This window comes from Microcebus murinus, chromosome 22, assembly GCF_040939455.1.
Source record: "Microcebus murinus isolate Inina chromosome 22, M.murinus_Inina_mat1.0, whole genome shotgun sequence".
Classification (NCBI taxonomy): domain Eukaryota; kingdom Metazoa; phylum Chordata; class Mammalia; order Primates; family Cheirogaleidae; genus Microcebus; species Microcebus murinus.
Genome location: NC_134125.1, coordinates 1,494,366 through 1,511,365, shown reverse-complemented (window position 1 = coordinate 1,511,365; position 17,000 = coordinate 1,494,366). Strand labels below are relative to the sequence as shown.

The following is a 17,000-nucleotide window of genomic DNA, read 5'->3' as shown; positions in this document are numbered from 1 at the left end:
GTCCAAGCAGATGAGCAAAGAAATAAAAATATATAATATATAAAAATATAATATATAAAAACTCGCAGTGATGAAATAAAATAAAAATGAGATACTAAACATGAATGTAATCTAATAGTTAAATATGCTTAGGAAGCTCTTTGATCTTTGTCAAAAGGACTAAAATCCTAAGAGGGCAAAAAAAATCCATTCTTGCCCACCGAACCTGAAGGGCTCTCTCCTTGTCGCTCTTAAACTGAATGTGTATCTGAAATGTAGTTGGGACGCTCCTTTGTGAGTAAAGGCAGATTAGAGTTGAAAGGGATATTTTTTAGATAAACAAATAACATTTAGAATTAAGAATTTTTAGGCACAGCCCCCAAGGAAGGGCAGAGAAAAATTCAGGGTATATGTTTTTCGGCCCAAGATATAAAAATATCAGTGCAAAGACTGCATTAGAGCACGTGGCAGCGCGGGACAGGGTTAGAAAGGCCAAGTGGTCGCTTACCCTTTTTGCCTTGGAGCGCACTGGTGCTTCCTGAGAGTGGTGGGACGGAGCGTCAGAAAGGTAGACCTCCACGTCAGCAGGCACTTCTTCCAGGAAGTTTGAAGGTACAAGGCCTTTCTGCCCATTCAGCTCCCCCTAAAAAACACAGGGGGGTAAGTCAAAGAACTGTTTATTTTTCCAGACACCCACTTACTGCTTTAGGTAAAGGAATATAGCTCAAAGTAAAGATGCATGGTACATTTGTTCTAGTTCAAAAGAGGTAGGATGGGAAGGGGCCCTAGATCATGAGAACCACCTCAGCAACACGAGGGGGCTGGGCCCCTCTCCTGGGGTCCTGATTTTGCCTGTCTGGGGAGGAGCTAGGTGGTTCATAGGATCAGGCTCTTGTAGGAAACGCTTGGTTAGTGATTCTTAAGCCTGGCTGCCCTCAGAGTGTCCCTACAGAGCTTTTAAATATCTCTCAGTAGGAGATAGCGGGAGAATAAGGAGAGGTTTGTCAGTGGGGAGAAAGCTACAGTTAGACTGGAGGCATAAGTCCTGGTGTGCTATTGCACAGTAGGGTGACTCCAGTTAACAGTAATGTATAAGATTTTGAATGTTCCCACCACAAAGAAATGGTAAATATGAGGTGATGGGTACACTAGCCTGATTTGATTATTATCCAAAGTGTACAATTTTGTATCAATTAAAAACAAAACTTTAAAATATCCCTCAGGCACACCATTCTGGACCAGTTACATCTATCTTCAGGGGTGGAGAACAGGTAGGCTAACATGCCAGCAAGTTGGAAAGCCACTGACCTGTGCACAGTTGTGTTTTTCTTCCCTCTTATGCACGAATACATCTTCCCTGCAAACACTTAACGACGTGGGGAAATGAAAGTGTCTATTGACACCTCCTCAGAGGTTACTGCTCCAGATCTTGCAACTCATTCACAGATTTGAGCCTGCACATACTTAGGGTCAAGATCCCTAAGTTCAACTGCCTACCTGGCATCTGCACCGAGGAGCTCACATGCTCAAAGTGACCGACCCCAAACAGCATGGATTATGGGTTTCTATTTACAAGGTCTAGGGAGTGACAACAGAAAAGGTCAGTCTGCTACATCAAAAACTCATCAAAGGACACAATGAGCAGAGTGATAAGACAACCTACGGAACCGGAGGACATTTACAAACAATATCTGTTAAGGGATGATACCCAGAATACATAAAGAACTTCAAACAACAAAAAGACAAAATCCAATTCAAAAACAGACATTTCTCCAGAAAGATTCAGAGGGCCAACAAGCACATGAAAATATGCTCAACATCACTAATCATTAGGGAAATGCAAATCAGAACCACAGGGTCCCACCTGCTACCATTAGGTTGGCTGCTATATCAACAACGAAAACAGAAAATAAGTCTTGAAGATGTGCACTGCTGGTGGGAACGTAACATGGTACGACAGCTTTTGAAAATAGTACCGCAGTTTCTCAAAAATAGAATTACCATATGATTCAACAATGCCACTTCCGAATATATACCCGAAAGAGTTGAAAGCAGGTTCTCAAAGAGATACCTGTACACCTATGTTCATAGTTGCATTAGTTACATAGAAGAAATCCAGGTGTTGATTGGATGAATGAATAAACAAAACATGTTATATACATACAATGGAATAATATTCAGCCTTAAAAAGGAAAAAAATCTGACGGACCCTACAAGGTGGATGAACCTAGAGAACAATTATGCTAAGTGAAGTCAATCACAAAAGGACAAATACTGTGGGATCCCACTCATATGAGGTCCCTAGTGCATAAGATGCAGAGACACAAAGTAGAATGGAGGTTGCCAGGGTCTGGGAGGGAAATATGGGGAGTTAAGTGTTTAATGGGTTCAGAGTTCCACTTTTGCAAGATAAAAGAGTTTTGCAGCTGGACAGTAGTATGTTCAACATGAATGTACTTAACACTACTGAACTGTACACTTAGAATTTACTATCTGAACCATTTTTGTTACGTAGATTTTGCCACAGACATAAAAAATTGATGACAAAAAAAGCAGCCGCCCGTACCTTCCATGTCTTCCTGTTCAACAAGCCTGCCCATCAGACACGTGCAGCCCCACATACTACCCAGCCCACTCTTCTGCTTGGACCTTGAAGATCTCCTCTCAGATTTACCTTTGGAACCCCCCAGTCTCTCCCATTATTAGCTCATCCTTCTCTACAGGTGTAACTTAAAGGACTTTTCCTGGCTCTCTGTGCTGCTAACTGTACAAGTGCCTCTGGAGGTCTCTCTTCCTCTCAAGGGTTTCAGATACTCCCTATGTAGGAAGACACTCAGATTTATGTCCAGCCCAGTCTCTCAGCAGGTCCAACACAGCCTGCCTTCCCGTCTAGCCTTGGAAAAGACACTTTCTTTGCGTGAGCACCAGACAGAGTGGTTGGCTTGTATTTGCAGACTGTGTTCTATGAAAACCCACAGCTTTGTGCACAAATCTCTGCTAGTATCATGTTCACACCAAAGAAGCCTGTGCAGACTGACCTATGCCAATTCCTGCAGCTGGGGGCTCCAGGCTGGCCCCTGCTCTGGCCCACAGAGTAGAGCGTGAGTGGAACTGCCTGCACTGGTTTCTCATGTTCTCTGGGTCTTTGGGCCTGACACACACAGCCCTGTTAAAGCATTCATCAGAAGGGCACAAGTACCACGTCACTGCCTCCTCATCCCTACTGCCTCCTCATCCCTGCTGTCTCCCGCACTGCCGGGTCTGTGGCACGACTGCTTTCAGCGTGGATCACGTTCCAGCAAGAGGCTCAGATGTCCTATTCACATTCTTTAAGCTCAAGCTCCTAAACCACACTTTCTGTTCAACAGTGTCCTTATCCCTGTGTTGCCAAGGGTGATTGTCACCTCGGTCAGAATCTGGGGCTGCTCCCAGAGGACACACTCCCCCCCCCCCAGGATGACAATCCAAGCTCTGCATAAGGTCATCTTGAATCTGCCCTGTGCCTGGCGTCTCATTCAGGCCGCGTTCCCTGCCTAGACTGCCCATAGCTTGTTCCCTGGCTCCAGCCCCACTCCCACTTCCCTCAGAATCCACCTTTAAAACCCTTTACAGAGCAGCTTTTTCTGAAAGAAAACTCTATCTTGGCACTTTCCTCCCTACGGGTCCTTTGTCATCTGATCTCCTGAGCTTCTCTCCCGAGCCTCCTTCCATTTCTGTATTTAAGGCCAAACGTTAACCAACCTGGAGACCCGATATCCAAACTGGAATGGGTGGAAAGGCAGAAAACATCAAAACCTGTTCTCCCCCCCTTCTCTTCTCTGTGTCCCAGTCAGCCTGAGGCCCAATCCCATCTTCATACTTCCAAAGCCACTTCGTGGCCCTCTTTTGACACGTGAGGTATATGATTTAAGATTTTGGGTGTAGAGATGAGGGCCATGCAGGAACAGCATGAGGTTTAAGATATTATGGGGTGTTGGAGGATCTGATCTTGAAGGATCAGAGCCACTGACTTAGGGAGGGTGATGGAGATGACAGAAGAGCAAAGGGAGGAAGGCCAGCCAGGCCTCACGCCATGCTCACACACACCCTTCCCCACAGCTATGCTGAGCTGAGAAGAAAACAGGAGAACCCTGCGGTATTGGGCCCCATCAGACATTTGAGAGTCAGTGTTCCTGAGATGCTTCAGACTAGACATGTCAGAGCACAAGAGTTTCAAGAAATCTAAGATTTTTCATATAAATTAGGTATTCCCTGTTATTGTTGATCGAAGAAGAAATAATAAAACAGACTGGACTGGGCAGTCCACTCAGTGAAACTAACCAACAAAATGATACAACTATTTGGAGGAGAGAGAAAAAATTAATTTCAATCCTATTCCCACTATAATATAAAAATTTAGGCAAGACTTCAAGAAAATGAAGAAGGTAAAACTTAGGAATAGAAACACGCAGATAACAAGTTAGAAAAGTATTTTCAAACTTTGAGAAAATACCATACCAATTCTGATCATACACTTGACAATCTGAAAGGTATGTTTTTCTAAATATATAAAAATTTTTAAAAATTGACTCAAGAAGCTAACCATTTAAGCAAATGAAAACTTGTGCAGTCACATCCTAAAAAGATACTGAGCCTAAACAATTTTCTAATAACCTTCAAACAATAGTAATTCCATTTTATATAATCTGTTCGAGAGCATAAAAAAGATTGGAAGATTCTTATTCAATAATTCTAGCATAATTATGACACCAAAAACCACAACAAAGATATTCCAAAGAATACAGACCAATATTATTTCTGGAATACAAGTATACTAATAACTTCTGAATAAAATATTAGCAAATCAAATCCAGTGCTTTAAATAAATAATTATATATGATGCCCAGTAATTTACTGATGAAAAATAATCATAGCAAACTAAAACAGGATACTTTCTTAACCTATAAAGACCATCTACCTTTATGGATAGTCTAGCCTGTGTGAAATATTAGTGGTATTCCTCCTAAAATACATGACAAGTCACAGATTCCCCCACCATTGTTACTCAGAATTATTCTCAATGATGCAATAAGATGATAAAAAGAGATGACAATTATAAATATTGGTGAAGAAGAGACAAAATAGTCATGACTTGGGGAACCCAAAAGAATCAAATGACAACAGATATAAATAAATGCATTCAAAAATGATTGTGGCAACACACACATTTCCAACATATTTTCTAAATAACCATTGGAATATACATGGGGGGGGCAGGGGTCATTTACAATAGCAATAAATCTATAAAATTCCTGAGGTGAACTTACAATACATAAAGGATGTGTAAGAATAGATCTATGAATCTTCTCTGACAGATGAAAGGGAAAACTTTGAAAAAGGAGACACATGCCATTTGTTAGAATTGAAAGACAATATTATGTCAGTTTTCCTCTAATTTAATCCAAAAACTAAATGTACCTCTAGACAAAAAATTATGGGTTTGCTGTAGGGGTGGGGACTCTGTACAAAATGATTCCTCCCGAATATCAAAATGCATTATAAAAACACAGTAATTGGGACAGCATAGAGTAGTATTAAATTTATGAATACTCTAAGAATAAATAGGAATTTAATACATATAATAAGGTTAACAGGCCAGGCACAGTGGCTTACACCTGTAATCATAGCAATTTGGGAGGCCCAGGAGTAAGAGTTGCTTGAGGCCAGGAGTTTGACACCTGCTGGGTTTTCTTGTTTGCTTATATTTCTTACTTCTCCTATAATAAAATGTATTTCTTACCTATACAATAAAAAAAATCCAGAAAATTGTTTTATAAAGGTTTGGGTGGCAGCAATTTTTAAATGTAAGAATATGAATGCATTTATTTTGTTCACAGTATATATATATATATATATATATAATGCCTTCATCAGCAAAGAAAGCATTGAAGATAGCCCTTACCGGCTTTCTACCTTACATACAAGTCAGTGAAGAGAGACGAGAAAACGAGGCGAACTTTTCAGCAAACTGCAATTGGCATTAAGAGAACAGACAGGCAAAAAAAAAAAAGTACACAAAATGAATGAATTGCTGCCTCTTAATGGTTCGAGAACTTACATAATAAAATCCATCTTCATCAATTTCACCAAAAACAGTAATAATATCTCCCGTGCAAAATGTAAGTTCAGCCTGTAGAAAGGGAACACAACATTAATAGTCTTTTCCTGCACAAAGTAGTTGTTTTAAAAACTTCATGGGCATTGGTGACTCGGATGGGGAGGGACGAGGGATGGAAAGTTACCTATCAGGCTCGACGCGCACCATCCAGGTGACAGGCATATTAAATGCCCAGACTTCTCCATTATGCGACTCAGCCATGTAACAAAAACCACTTGTGCCCCCTGAATCTATTTAAATTTAAAAATATATTTTTAATTTTAAAAAGTTTTTGTGATTTCTCTCACTATTTGAGAAATTTTGGTATTAATTACTCTTTTTCAGCCAAATAAAAAAGGCACAAAGCTAACAAGTGGCTCTATTCATCATCTTCTAGAAAGTAAACACAAATCCAGATAATATCAACCTAAAAGGAAAACGCTGCGGTGCTTTCATTTTTGGCCAAAAATAAAGATTATTACCATTTTCTATTGGTAATGCATTTTTAAAACTACTGAAAGTTAACTTTAAAAACCTGGAACATCAGAGAAAAGGACCATTGCATAAGTGTCCTTTCAGTATTAAAAAGTCTACTCAAGTATTAATTAAATGGCTGTTTATTAAGCAGCTACTCTGCCAGGTACCAGCCTTGAGGGAAGGGCGCGGTGCTAAGAAAGTGTCCCTGTCCTCAGACATCCGACTGCCCAGGACACTGCAGCCCAATGACACAGCAGAAAGTGGAATCATAAATCTAGCAGAGGACACTTTAAAAAGAAACTAGCATTTCTTTTTTTTTTTCTTTAGCATCTTATTTCTGAACGTGAAAATGAAAAAATAAAGTCCGTGAGTATGTTAGCAAGTAGCTCCACAGAGCGAAGACCTCATCTTTCACTTCTGAAGACAGACAACTTTCAGCCTTTGTGAAGCCTGGGAGCCCAGGCTGGACCAGGCCACGTGCACCTAGCACATCATTGCTGTCCCCTCTGCTTTCTGTTAATGTCAGGGGACCTCATTACTTTGCTTTTCTTCACTGACCACCTGCGATGGGTTTCTGCTCATCTCCTAGAGATGACCCTACGGTGCCATCCCCAGTAGATGCGGGTCACAAATTGCTCTTTCTGCTGCAGTACAGGAAAATCTGGGCCCTGGGGAACAAGATGCTTCCTGTCCACACTGGCCATTCACTGGTTTGGTGGCCCTTCCCACCGATGGCCCACAGGGCAGGGAAGCGATGATTAAGGGCACACAGTTTCAGAGCAGCTCTGCAGTGCAGGTTCGTGGTGTGGTTTGGGATAGCAGGGAAGGAATACGGGGGCTGGTACCTCCACGTCCACGTTGGGCGAGCTTTCTCTCGGGTCATAGTCATACAGAGCCACCATTCTCCGTGTCGACACCGCATGATGCCTGCCACTCCTCCTGCTTCTTTCTGCATAAGTCACAAGGGGTACGAAAGCCATGGTAAATTTATTCCAAAATCAGCAGTGTCCCCCTTCTACCGCCATGTGGGCCAACGTGACGGAGACCTACCATCGTCTAAAAGCTCCTTAGAAAACGCTTCTGCCTTGGGCCAGTGGCCTCACACCTCACATTTTTACGCTTTTGCGCTAGTACGCTTCCCCCTTCCCAGAAACAAGAATGTGTCCTTTCTCCAGTGTGTCCCCTAACTAGAGAGATACAGATGACTCAAGGGATTCCTCCAGGTAGTGGACTGGACGGTTTGGGCCAGCACGGGTGCCTGTGGCTGGGGTGGGCGCCAAGCAGGCAGGCTGAAGGCTGTGGCTTGCGCTGGGGAAGTCCCACAAACACAGTCTCAAAAATGCCTGTCCGTGCAACTGTGACAGTGCAACAAGGCCAAGTCACTCCCCCAGAGCAGAGGCAAAGCCACAGCTCTCTCACCAGAAGCAGCAAGAACATAGAAGGGGAACCTGCTCTGCCCATCCTCGTAGTTTCTCAGTCTCCTCTGTGTTCTTTCCCTGTGGTTTTACCAGCCGTCGTGGAAGAGGCCACTTAGAGGACCACTGCACTTTCATCATCTGGCCCCGTCTCTGCCTAGGAGGTGCCACGGCCATCATCCCAGCACACTCGGAGGCACAGACGGGCCGCAGAGGAACTGCCCCAGGTACTGCCAGGCCCGAGAGCCCCACGCAGACAACACGCGGAAACTCTCGGAAAACGTGAGCTATTTACTATGCATGAGAGGGTTCGTGAAGCACCCTGGGATCTGACCCAAATCACGGAACCCCTGTCAAACTGAAGTTCTGGGGCTGTGAAGAACATTCTTCCTGGAGAAAGGTGGCGTTTATGTGTTTCATCTTTCATTAGAAGATCATGTGTGTTTTTGCAGATATTCAGGTGTATATATGTCTGTAAGCACAGGCGTACTGCAACCCTGGTTTGTAGAGTAAATTTTCACACGACTTTAGCATGTGCAGAAAATGAAAACTGGGGTCCTCCCGCTCAGCGGCAGGTGCCTTGTGCTGTGAGACACATCGGCCATGGCTGAGCGGGGTCCCCTTACCTATCTTCTCCACAGGCGTGTTCAGAGGGAGGAAGCCTTGTCTAAAAAGCTGATCCATCATCTCCTCATCATCCGCCTGGATCTCAGAGACCATGTTGCAAGGAATGAGGCCGAGCCGGGCACAGGTCTCCCCGCGATAGAACCCGTCAGCGTCCTTATCGCCATAAACCTGGAGCCATGGGGAAAATCAAAACATGTTACAATCAGTCCTGCTTACACTGGAGTCGCATGTAGTCAGGAATAGCTTCAGCACATACTTGTAGAATGGCCCAGATCACCCACATAAATCGTCCCCAGCCTTCCGTGGATGTGGACGTGTGGCCCTCGTTCTGTGACCCCAGGGTACGGGCAGCTCCCTATCTGACGGGCATTTGCTCAGACGACTGCGTGTTTGCACTCAGGCAGGTAAAGGTGTATGCAACAAGAACACGCTGTACGTAGAAAGGCCGTGTTGGCCGCGTGTAGCGGTGCTTCTGTTGGCCTGAAGTGACAAGACAGGGCCGCGCATCAGGCACTCTGACCACTTTCAAATGCTAGTTGTGTAGACCTGTTCTGAAGTTGCAAACTCAGGGTTCAAGGCTCCGTTTCTCCTGCCCTACAAAGCAGCACGCTTCCTCTCATTCTCTGACTTCAGACTCACTCGGCTCCTGCTCCTCTCAAAAGGCTGGACAGGAAAGGGGACAGGGAACAGCCTGCCCTCTGGTTGTGTCAAGGATCTACAGCGTGGCGGCCCCAGCCTCTGGTTAGTGGACGCTCGCCCCCTCCCCTCTTCCTTCGGGCCCGCCTGCGGTTTAGGTCTCATGCGTTGGAAAGTCCTTTCAAATTCAGAGCCTGTGGCATGTTTCTCAACAACACAGGACCTAATGGAATCTGTGGTCCACAGGACATATTTAGGCGTGTCTGTGTGCACGTGTGCACACAACCCTACAAGGCAAACTGGGTGAAGGCACTGCCCCTTCCCACAGATGAGCAGACACCGGGATGACCCCAGCGGGGGACAGGCCCCGGCCAGCACGGATGGTGCCGGGCACGTCTGAGCCACCCTGCTGTCAGGCTCTGCCCCGCCAAGCCCAGACCCTCGTGCGCTCACGCTGCGTCCCCTTGGAGCCCACCTTGATGATCTGCCCCTCTTTGAAGGGGAGCTCCTCCTCGGCAGCGTCTGGGTTCGGGGACATGGTGAGCGGGTCGTAGTCGAAGAGAGCCACGAAGATGCGGGCCTGGAGCTCCTCGGCGCCAGGGTCGGTTTCTGACTCTTCGTAGAAGTCTGGGGAGAGGCGGTCTCGCCCCGAGTACTCATCTGGGAGCGTGTGGGGTGAAGACAGCAACAGGTGAGTCCTCCCGCCACAGCCAAGTTAAGTTTGTGGTTTAACATGCAGGCAGGAGGAGATCAGGAGCCCTGACCAGGATGGATGGGAGAGGCGAGTAACCATTCCAAAGCGTGGTCACGCCCTGGACCCGGCCACACATGGGAAGTACCCACGGGCAGGTGGGCATCTCAACCCCGAGAGAGGGGGCCAGGTGCAGGTGCGACCCCGTAGGATGGCACCCCACCCTCTGCGAAGTGGAGAACAAGCACAGCGTGTGTGCAAAATTATCTGTATGTCAGTCAAAGTCCGGGGGAGGTGGCCAACATGTTCATGTAGCTCTAAATACTTAATTGGCAATAAACACATTCTTCATTGCAGCAACTAGTGATTTCCTGGCAGAATTGGGTTTCAACTCTGCATACCCTCCACTTCTAAAACCTATCCTTTTTGAAATTCTAATATATTTATCACTGGATAGCATTAGATACATATGCGTTCACGTGTATGTGTGTGTGTACGGAGCAACACACAACTGACAGGTAATATCGTTCTGGTCCCACGAGGTAGACTCAGAACACCAGCGGGGAAGCGAATGAGGAAGCGCAGTCAGCCGCAGAGAAGGCAGGGCTGGGAGAGCAGCCCTGTCTGGACTCTGTCACCAGCAGGAGGAAATAGGCGTGGGATGAGAGGACACAGGTGTGCAGAAGGGACAGGACAGGTGGTGGAGAAAGAACCTAGCAATCGGCTTCTTTCACCAGCAAAAAGAAAGAAAGAAAGAAATTAGTTTAAAAATAAAAGCACTTCAGCTGCAGGAAAGGTTGATCTTGAAAATGCAGTGAATTGTTTACATTATTGAAATTCAGGACCTTTTTAGAATGCCTAGATAATCTAAAAATTCAGTAATTTAACTTCTGCCAGGGAATAAAACATTCCCATGGTGGGTGTCATTAATTTCTTCACAGCAGTTTTGACTGTGTTGATGCTCAACAAAAAGACCCGATGACTTTTTTCTAGTTGCAAAAGTTACCTAAATACAGGGAGGAGCTAGAGCATCGCCCTCCTGCAATCCATGAGAAATCGCAGTGGTGCGGTCCCTTCCGCTGCTCACGGGCAGGGCGGAGCGCACCCACACGCGTAAGCAGGACGCTTGTTTGCAATTCTGCACAGATGTGCAGAAGGAACCGAACACGAGTGTTCGTGTGACCTAGAGCACGCGGTCCCCGCTGTGGAAAACCGCCAGCAGAGTACGGCTTCCGGCTACGGCATTTCCCCAGTGGAGTTCATGTGACAAGATGGTGGTGTCAGAGCCCACAGGGGTCAGGAGCTAAGTTAGCACCCACAGAGAGAGTTGGGCACCAGCAACATCCTCCTGGAAAATCTCTTAAGTCACTCCTGTGGTCTACCGAGGAGGGTGTTTTCTCAGTAGCTGGCTTATGTTCAAGGGCTGTGATGTGTGAAAAATCATACTTTTACATCTTTAAGCCCAAAATCGCATGGACCATGACAAGTGGCCACACCGCAGGAGGCATTTAGGCACAGAGACCAAAGGGGCCCCCCCGAGGCTGGCGTCCCACCCGCTCACACTGAGACATCATCTCCTGCATGTTTTCCAGGGAGGTGCAGGTGGAGGTGAGCCCTGCATTGGAAGGGGTGTGGATGGAATCACGAGTGTGAGGCGGCCCCACTGGGTGCTCCTCCAGAGAGGGGGCTCCATGTCTCCCGAGCACCTGCCGCAGTGGGGACAGCCCAGGGCCTGCAGGGAGCAACAGGGGGCTCGTCCCTCTCCCTGGCAGGCTGGGCCAAAGGGAGCACTTACCTGCGCCTCCAGGGCCACCCCAAGAGGGAGTGGGCACTGCCCTGCCCTGCTGCGCAGGTGTCCTGGCTGCAGGGATGGGGGTCTTTGCCAGGAGGAAGAAGGGGCTGCCTACCGTGTGGGAGGGCAGGGAGGTCAGGGCTCCTGACTCGCCGCCTGGGCCGGCTCCTGAGTCCACAGGTGCTGCGAGAACAAGCACCGTCTTCTACAGGAGGAATGTGGCCCTCACTACCTGACCGAGACCAACAGCCTCCACTGCTACTGTCCACTGTAATCTCTACGGAGAGAAAGGGAAGCGGCCATTAAACAGACTTCACAGCTTCTCAGCTCTGTCCTTGCGGGGAAACCCGAGGAAGAGTGTCTTTTTTAGGTTGTTGTTAAAGGGCCAACCTTTGTCGACATAGTTATTAACATTTCACTCTTCCTCTCTAGACACAGAAGGAAACCTGCCGTACTTCCTCATCCCGGAAGCTCAGTAGCCAGAAGAATGCAAAATGAAACAAAGTGGAAGACATTTTCAGAGTCGGTTAGTAAGAATAGAATCCTCTCAAACGTGACAATTCGGTGTCACAAGGGTAAACCCTCTGGCCTTCTATCTGACAGGCAAATAACAAGATACATGCAAAGACCTAGAGTTATAAAGGGAAAAACCCAAATCCAACTGAATCTATCTTTGGATATGTCTACCAGTGTTCAGAGGCCTGTTCATGCTAATCATACGATTTAGGATTTATCAGATGTGGAGCTATATAACTTTTGTTTTTTAAATCATGAAGGGCACTGTTTTTTTCTTAAATTTTGGAAAGGCAGAGAATATTAAAAGTTACAGTATTTTCATTTAATTGTGGAACCATTGCCTATTAAAAATACACCGAGGAAGTCTGGTTTACAGACTTGATTTCCTCTGAAAAAGAAAGGTGATGCTTTTGGAATATAGCAGATTTCTAAAACATTAGTTTCTAATAGTTTCACAAGGAAAACAGAACTAAGTAAATGAGAACCAGAGGAAGATGGTGTCTGTCCGAACGTCGCCGACTGATCATTCCCCTAGGCTGCTCCCCTTGCATTCCTCCTCAAGGCAGGTTATAAACACACTTCACCATGTTTCCTTCTGAAAATATAATAGGCACCAAGTCGTGTATATGTACATATGTGTGTGTGTAAAGTGTTTGATTTTAGTTGTGTTTTTATGTGTTTTTGTGGGCTGCCACATGATAAGAAGTCTGCACAATTAAAGCAAATCTATCATGGATTTATTACTTAACACTTTTTTAGTTATGTTATTAAGAGGCTTTTTCTTTGTTAAGGTGTTAACACAGAATTACTCTTTTCAACCAATTTAACGAGTGTCTTACTAAACTTAAGACATGTATGCAGCCTTTTGAATTTTTCACCTTAAGAAAAATCCAACCAAAAGGTTCTTCTCTAAGACTGTCTGAAGATGAGGTTCACCCTGGCAAGACTGCAAGCACAGGGTTTTTTTCCTTTGCTTTCTTAAGTGGAGATTTGTCGCAGTGCACAATTTTCAGTTCTCAGCCTAGGAGATTGGAATAGAAGACCCACCGGGCCTCTTCCAAAGGATGCCCTTTCTTATTGCCTACAACATTAGCTTCCCGTGGCTTGAACCTCAACAGTTCACTTAATGAGCAATGCTTGTGGTAGTTTCATTCACTAAACTGCAATCGAATGAAGACTCGAAACCAGCCTCAACAGCAGAGTTTTGAAAAACACAGAGCCTTGAACAGGAAGACTGGCTTTCCCCCAACCTGGCTCTCAAGACAAGAAGTCTCTGACAGGTCATTTGAGAGCCAGGAGAACCTACTTAAGCTCTGTAGTTGTTACAGAAGGAATTATACACAAAATAAAGGAAGATTTGGCATGGTACACTAGGTTTACAACACTCCAGAGGAATTTAGGCTCAGCATATATGTAACTGCTATTAACAGTTGATCTGTAGTAAGTTAAATCAACGTTTTCCGAATCTGTGTGTATTTTGTTATTTTTCAGTTAACTGAAAATACTGTGTTTTATAAGGATCTTTAACATTCTGTGAACTTTTTATTGGTAAACACATTCTAGGACAGGCACGGTGGCTCACACCTGTAATCCTAGCACTTTAGGAGGACAAAGTAAGAGGATCACTTGAGGCCAGGAGTTCGAGACCAGCCTAGGCCACATAGTGAGACCCCATCTCTACAAAAAAATCAAAAAATTAGCCAGGTGTGATGGCATATGCCTGTAGTTCCAGCTACTTGGGAGACTAAGGGAGGAAGATGGCTTAATCCCAGGAGTTCAAGGCTACAGTGGGCTATGATCACTACACTGGACTCTAGTCTGGGTGACACAGCAAGACCCTGTGTCAGTGAATCAATCAATAATGAAAACATTCTAAACACTGTAAAGATAAAACTTTTTTCGGCCGGGCGCTGTGGCTCACGCCTGTAATCCTAGCTCTTGGGAGGCCGAGGCGGGCGGATTGCTTAAGGTCAGGAGTTCAAAGGCAGCCTGAGCAAGAGCGAGACCCCGTCTCTACTATAAATAGAAAGGAATTAATTGGCCAACTGATATATATATAAAAAAATTAGCCGGGCATGGTGGCGCATGCCTGTAGTCCCAGCTACCCGGGAGGCTGAGGCAGAAGGATCACTCGAGCCCAGGAGTTTGAGGTTGCTGTGAGCTAGGCTGACGCCATGGCACTCACTCTAGCCTGGGCAACAAAGTGAGACTCTGTCTCAAAAAAAAAAATAAAAAAATAAAAAAAATAAAAAAAATAAAAAAAAACTTTTTTCGCCTATTGTTTGAATTGTATAAGAAAGTAAGTCTGGAAGGGCACAATTTTAAAGGATAAAGTCTTTCTTCATTTTGAGCCGGTAGGAAAGATGACCAATTGTCTTTTAAATTTCAATGATTTGAATGTGATTAGAGTCCACTTTTCAGCAGCCTAGACTACTGGACATTGTTTTCCTTCAGCCCTGTAACACCAAATCTAGATGTTTTGTTTTCATCTATTTCAAGTAACAGTTCTCATTGCTCTGTTTCACGTGTGTGTATGTGTATGTGTGTTTTCATTTGTGCTGATTACCGGGTTCCATTATCTTGTGCATAATACTTTTTGGAATTGTTGCCATGATGCATTCCAATAATTGGGGTATTTCCATCCTACCTTCAGCCACATACCCCCGAAGCAGGTGGACTGGGATGGCTACGATGACAGCTTTCAGCACGGCTGGCCGAATTCCAAAAAGTAGTTAAGAGAATGGAAACAGAATGCCAGGTGATGACTCGGGAGTGGCAAGGTGACCAGATGGATGATGGGGCACAGTTCAGGGGCACGTTCGGCTGACAGCACGTGCTGTGGCTCTCGGCTCCAGCTGCCAACGTGTCATACCCATACAGAAACTCTCAGTTACTCAGGGCCTGCTTCCATGGGCTTTAGCCCCAGGCATTCCAGGAAAGCCCAGCCAGGACAAGCAGTGGGCACAGGCGACCCCATCAGCACTACTCTGAGAGGCTCTCCAGCGAAAAGTCGGCAGGGAAAAGACTGACATAAAAAGCCAATGTTATACTTTGAGGATACTGATAATGGGTTTTATTTATCCTGCTGTGCCATTCTTGCCCTCTTTCTGCCATAAATAACTGAGAGTTTTCTGTATTTAGCTGAAAATGCTACTCCTAAAAAAAGTTGTCCAAATGTTTAGATGCAGGACTGAGCAGCCACATGCCCTGCGGTGGAAAGAGCGCGAGAGAGGCGCCGACGGGCCACTAACCAATGGACGGGACAGGCATCGGCCGGGACCGCTGAGGACCAGGGCTGCCGCGGGGAAACCTCCGGCCCACGTGATCCACCCTATCTGCCCGTCCTGCAGACGCCGGGTTTCCTAAGATCTAAAGACAAAACAGTGACAAAGTCGTAAGTCTTGCCAACCTTTGGGAGGAAAGAATTCAGTTAGCCAAATCAATTCGATTGAGAAGCAGAAGCTCTAAAGGCAACTAAACTTAGCTTTTAACTGAAAGGTTAGCTGAATGCCCTGGAAGAGAACAAAGCTGTTGCCTGGCACCCCATTCCCCATGTCAGAGTCCCAGTTTGACACTCGGGTTGGGGCAAAAGTAACTCCTGGGGAGGTACCTTTTTGTTGCTGCTACTGCTGCTGAAGCCAAACACCTTGGACCAAAATGACAACGGTTTAACACAACTGATCCCGCTGTGGGCACCTCTGAGCTTTCACCCCTGCCTGGCCTCCATGTGCCCTGCCCCACTCCCCGGCAGCTGCCACAAAAGTGGGGTCAGTGCTGCAATTCCAAATGTCCTGCCTAGATATAAGTCGTAGGAGATGTTTCCAAAAACTTTCCGTATTTTATCAGCTTTGAAACTCACGCACACACCTTCGCCCTAATCTGAAGCTGCTGGTGATACTCTAGGGCTCACTCGGGTGGCTCTCCTCTCCGGGAAAGCGCATCCCCTAACTCAGACTTAAGAGTGGAGTTGGCTAAAGAGCATTAAAACAAAAACCTCCAGCCTGCTAGGAAGTCCACTGAGCGAGGAGGTTCTCAGGAACACAGGAGTAAACCGTGAGCAGGGGTCCCGTGCCTGGGGTGCGGGCTGCGGGCAGCTGGCGGGTGAGTCCTGGGGTGTGGCTCAGCGCCTCTGGTGGACTCATCAGAGAGCGTGGCTCAGACCCGAGGCCTGGCACCATGTGGACGGCTCACCTGTCTTTCAGTGGAGGGGTTAGCATGACCGGAGCGAATGTTCTGGAGAAAGGACACAGTGCAGAGATGAACGAAGCCTTGAATGGGACCTACTCTCCAAACCGGCTAACACGGATGTCTGCAGCCACAGGTGGAGGCGGACAATGGAAAAATCATTTTGCAGACTGTCAATGCAGAAACCAGGGGGTAAAAGCCAAAAAAACCTTGGAAACAATATGCAAAAGTAGATTTCTTCAATAATTGTTCTCCATTTTTTCCAATTATGAATGAAGGCCAAAAAAACAAGTGGAAAAAAACCCCTTCAGTAATACTAATAGTTACAAATAAGTCTCTAAGGATCATTTTGGAAAAAAAAAATATGTTGTCAAACTTTGAGCTAATCACAGTTCAGCTAACCCTTAATTAAAATTTAGATTCAGTTGTCCTTTAATTAAAGCAGCCACAATCATCGCTGATTCTGGGGGGCGGGAATCGTTATATCTAAAGCAAAGGAAAGATCTTCAGCATGGTCAAAAGATTGGGAAGCGAATGGGACTTAAA

The 17,000-nt window shown here is 45.8% G+C and overlaps 1 protein-coding gene across 10 annotated transcripts in view; it reads right to left on the bottom strand.

The window, feature by feature from the left end:
• Window positions 1-17,000, bottom strand: part of RIMBP2 (RIMS binding protein 2) — a 156,393-nt gene that overhangs the window by 6,187 nt on the left and 133,206 nt on the right. For 9 of the 10 annotated variants that reach the window (XM_075996430.1, XM_075996421.1, XM_075996428.1 and 6 more), the window contains 6 exons: window positions 15,521-15,638; window positions 9,746-9,930; window positions 8,634-8,802; window positions 7,438-7,541; window positions 6,077-6,148; window positions 488-622 (listed from right to left, as the gene is read on the bottom strand). In XM_075996430.1, the coding sequence (XP_075852545.1) occupies window positions 488-622; window positions 6,077-6,148; window positions 7,438-7,541; window positions 8,634-8,802; window positions 9,746-9,930; window positions 15,521-15,638 (783 nt within the window). Of the gene's footprint in view, window positions 1-22; window positions 623-6,076; window positions 6,149-7,437; window positions 7,542-8,633; window positions 8,803-9,745; window positions 9,931-15,520; window positions 15,639-17,000 lie in introns of those variants that run through there. The other variant, XM_075996426.1, reaches the window with a different exon arrangement.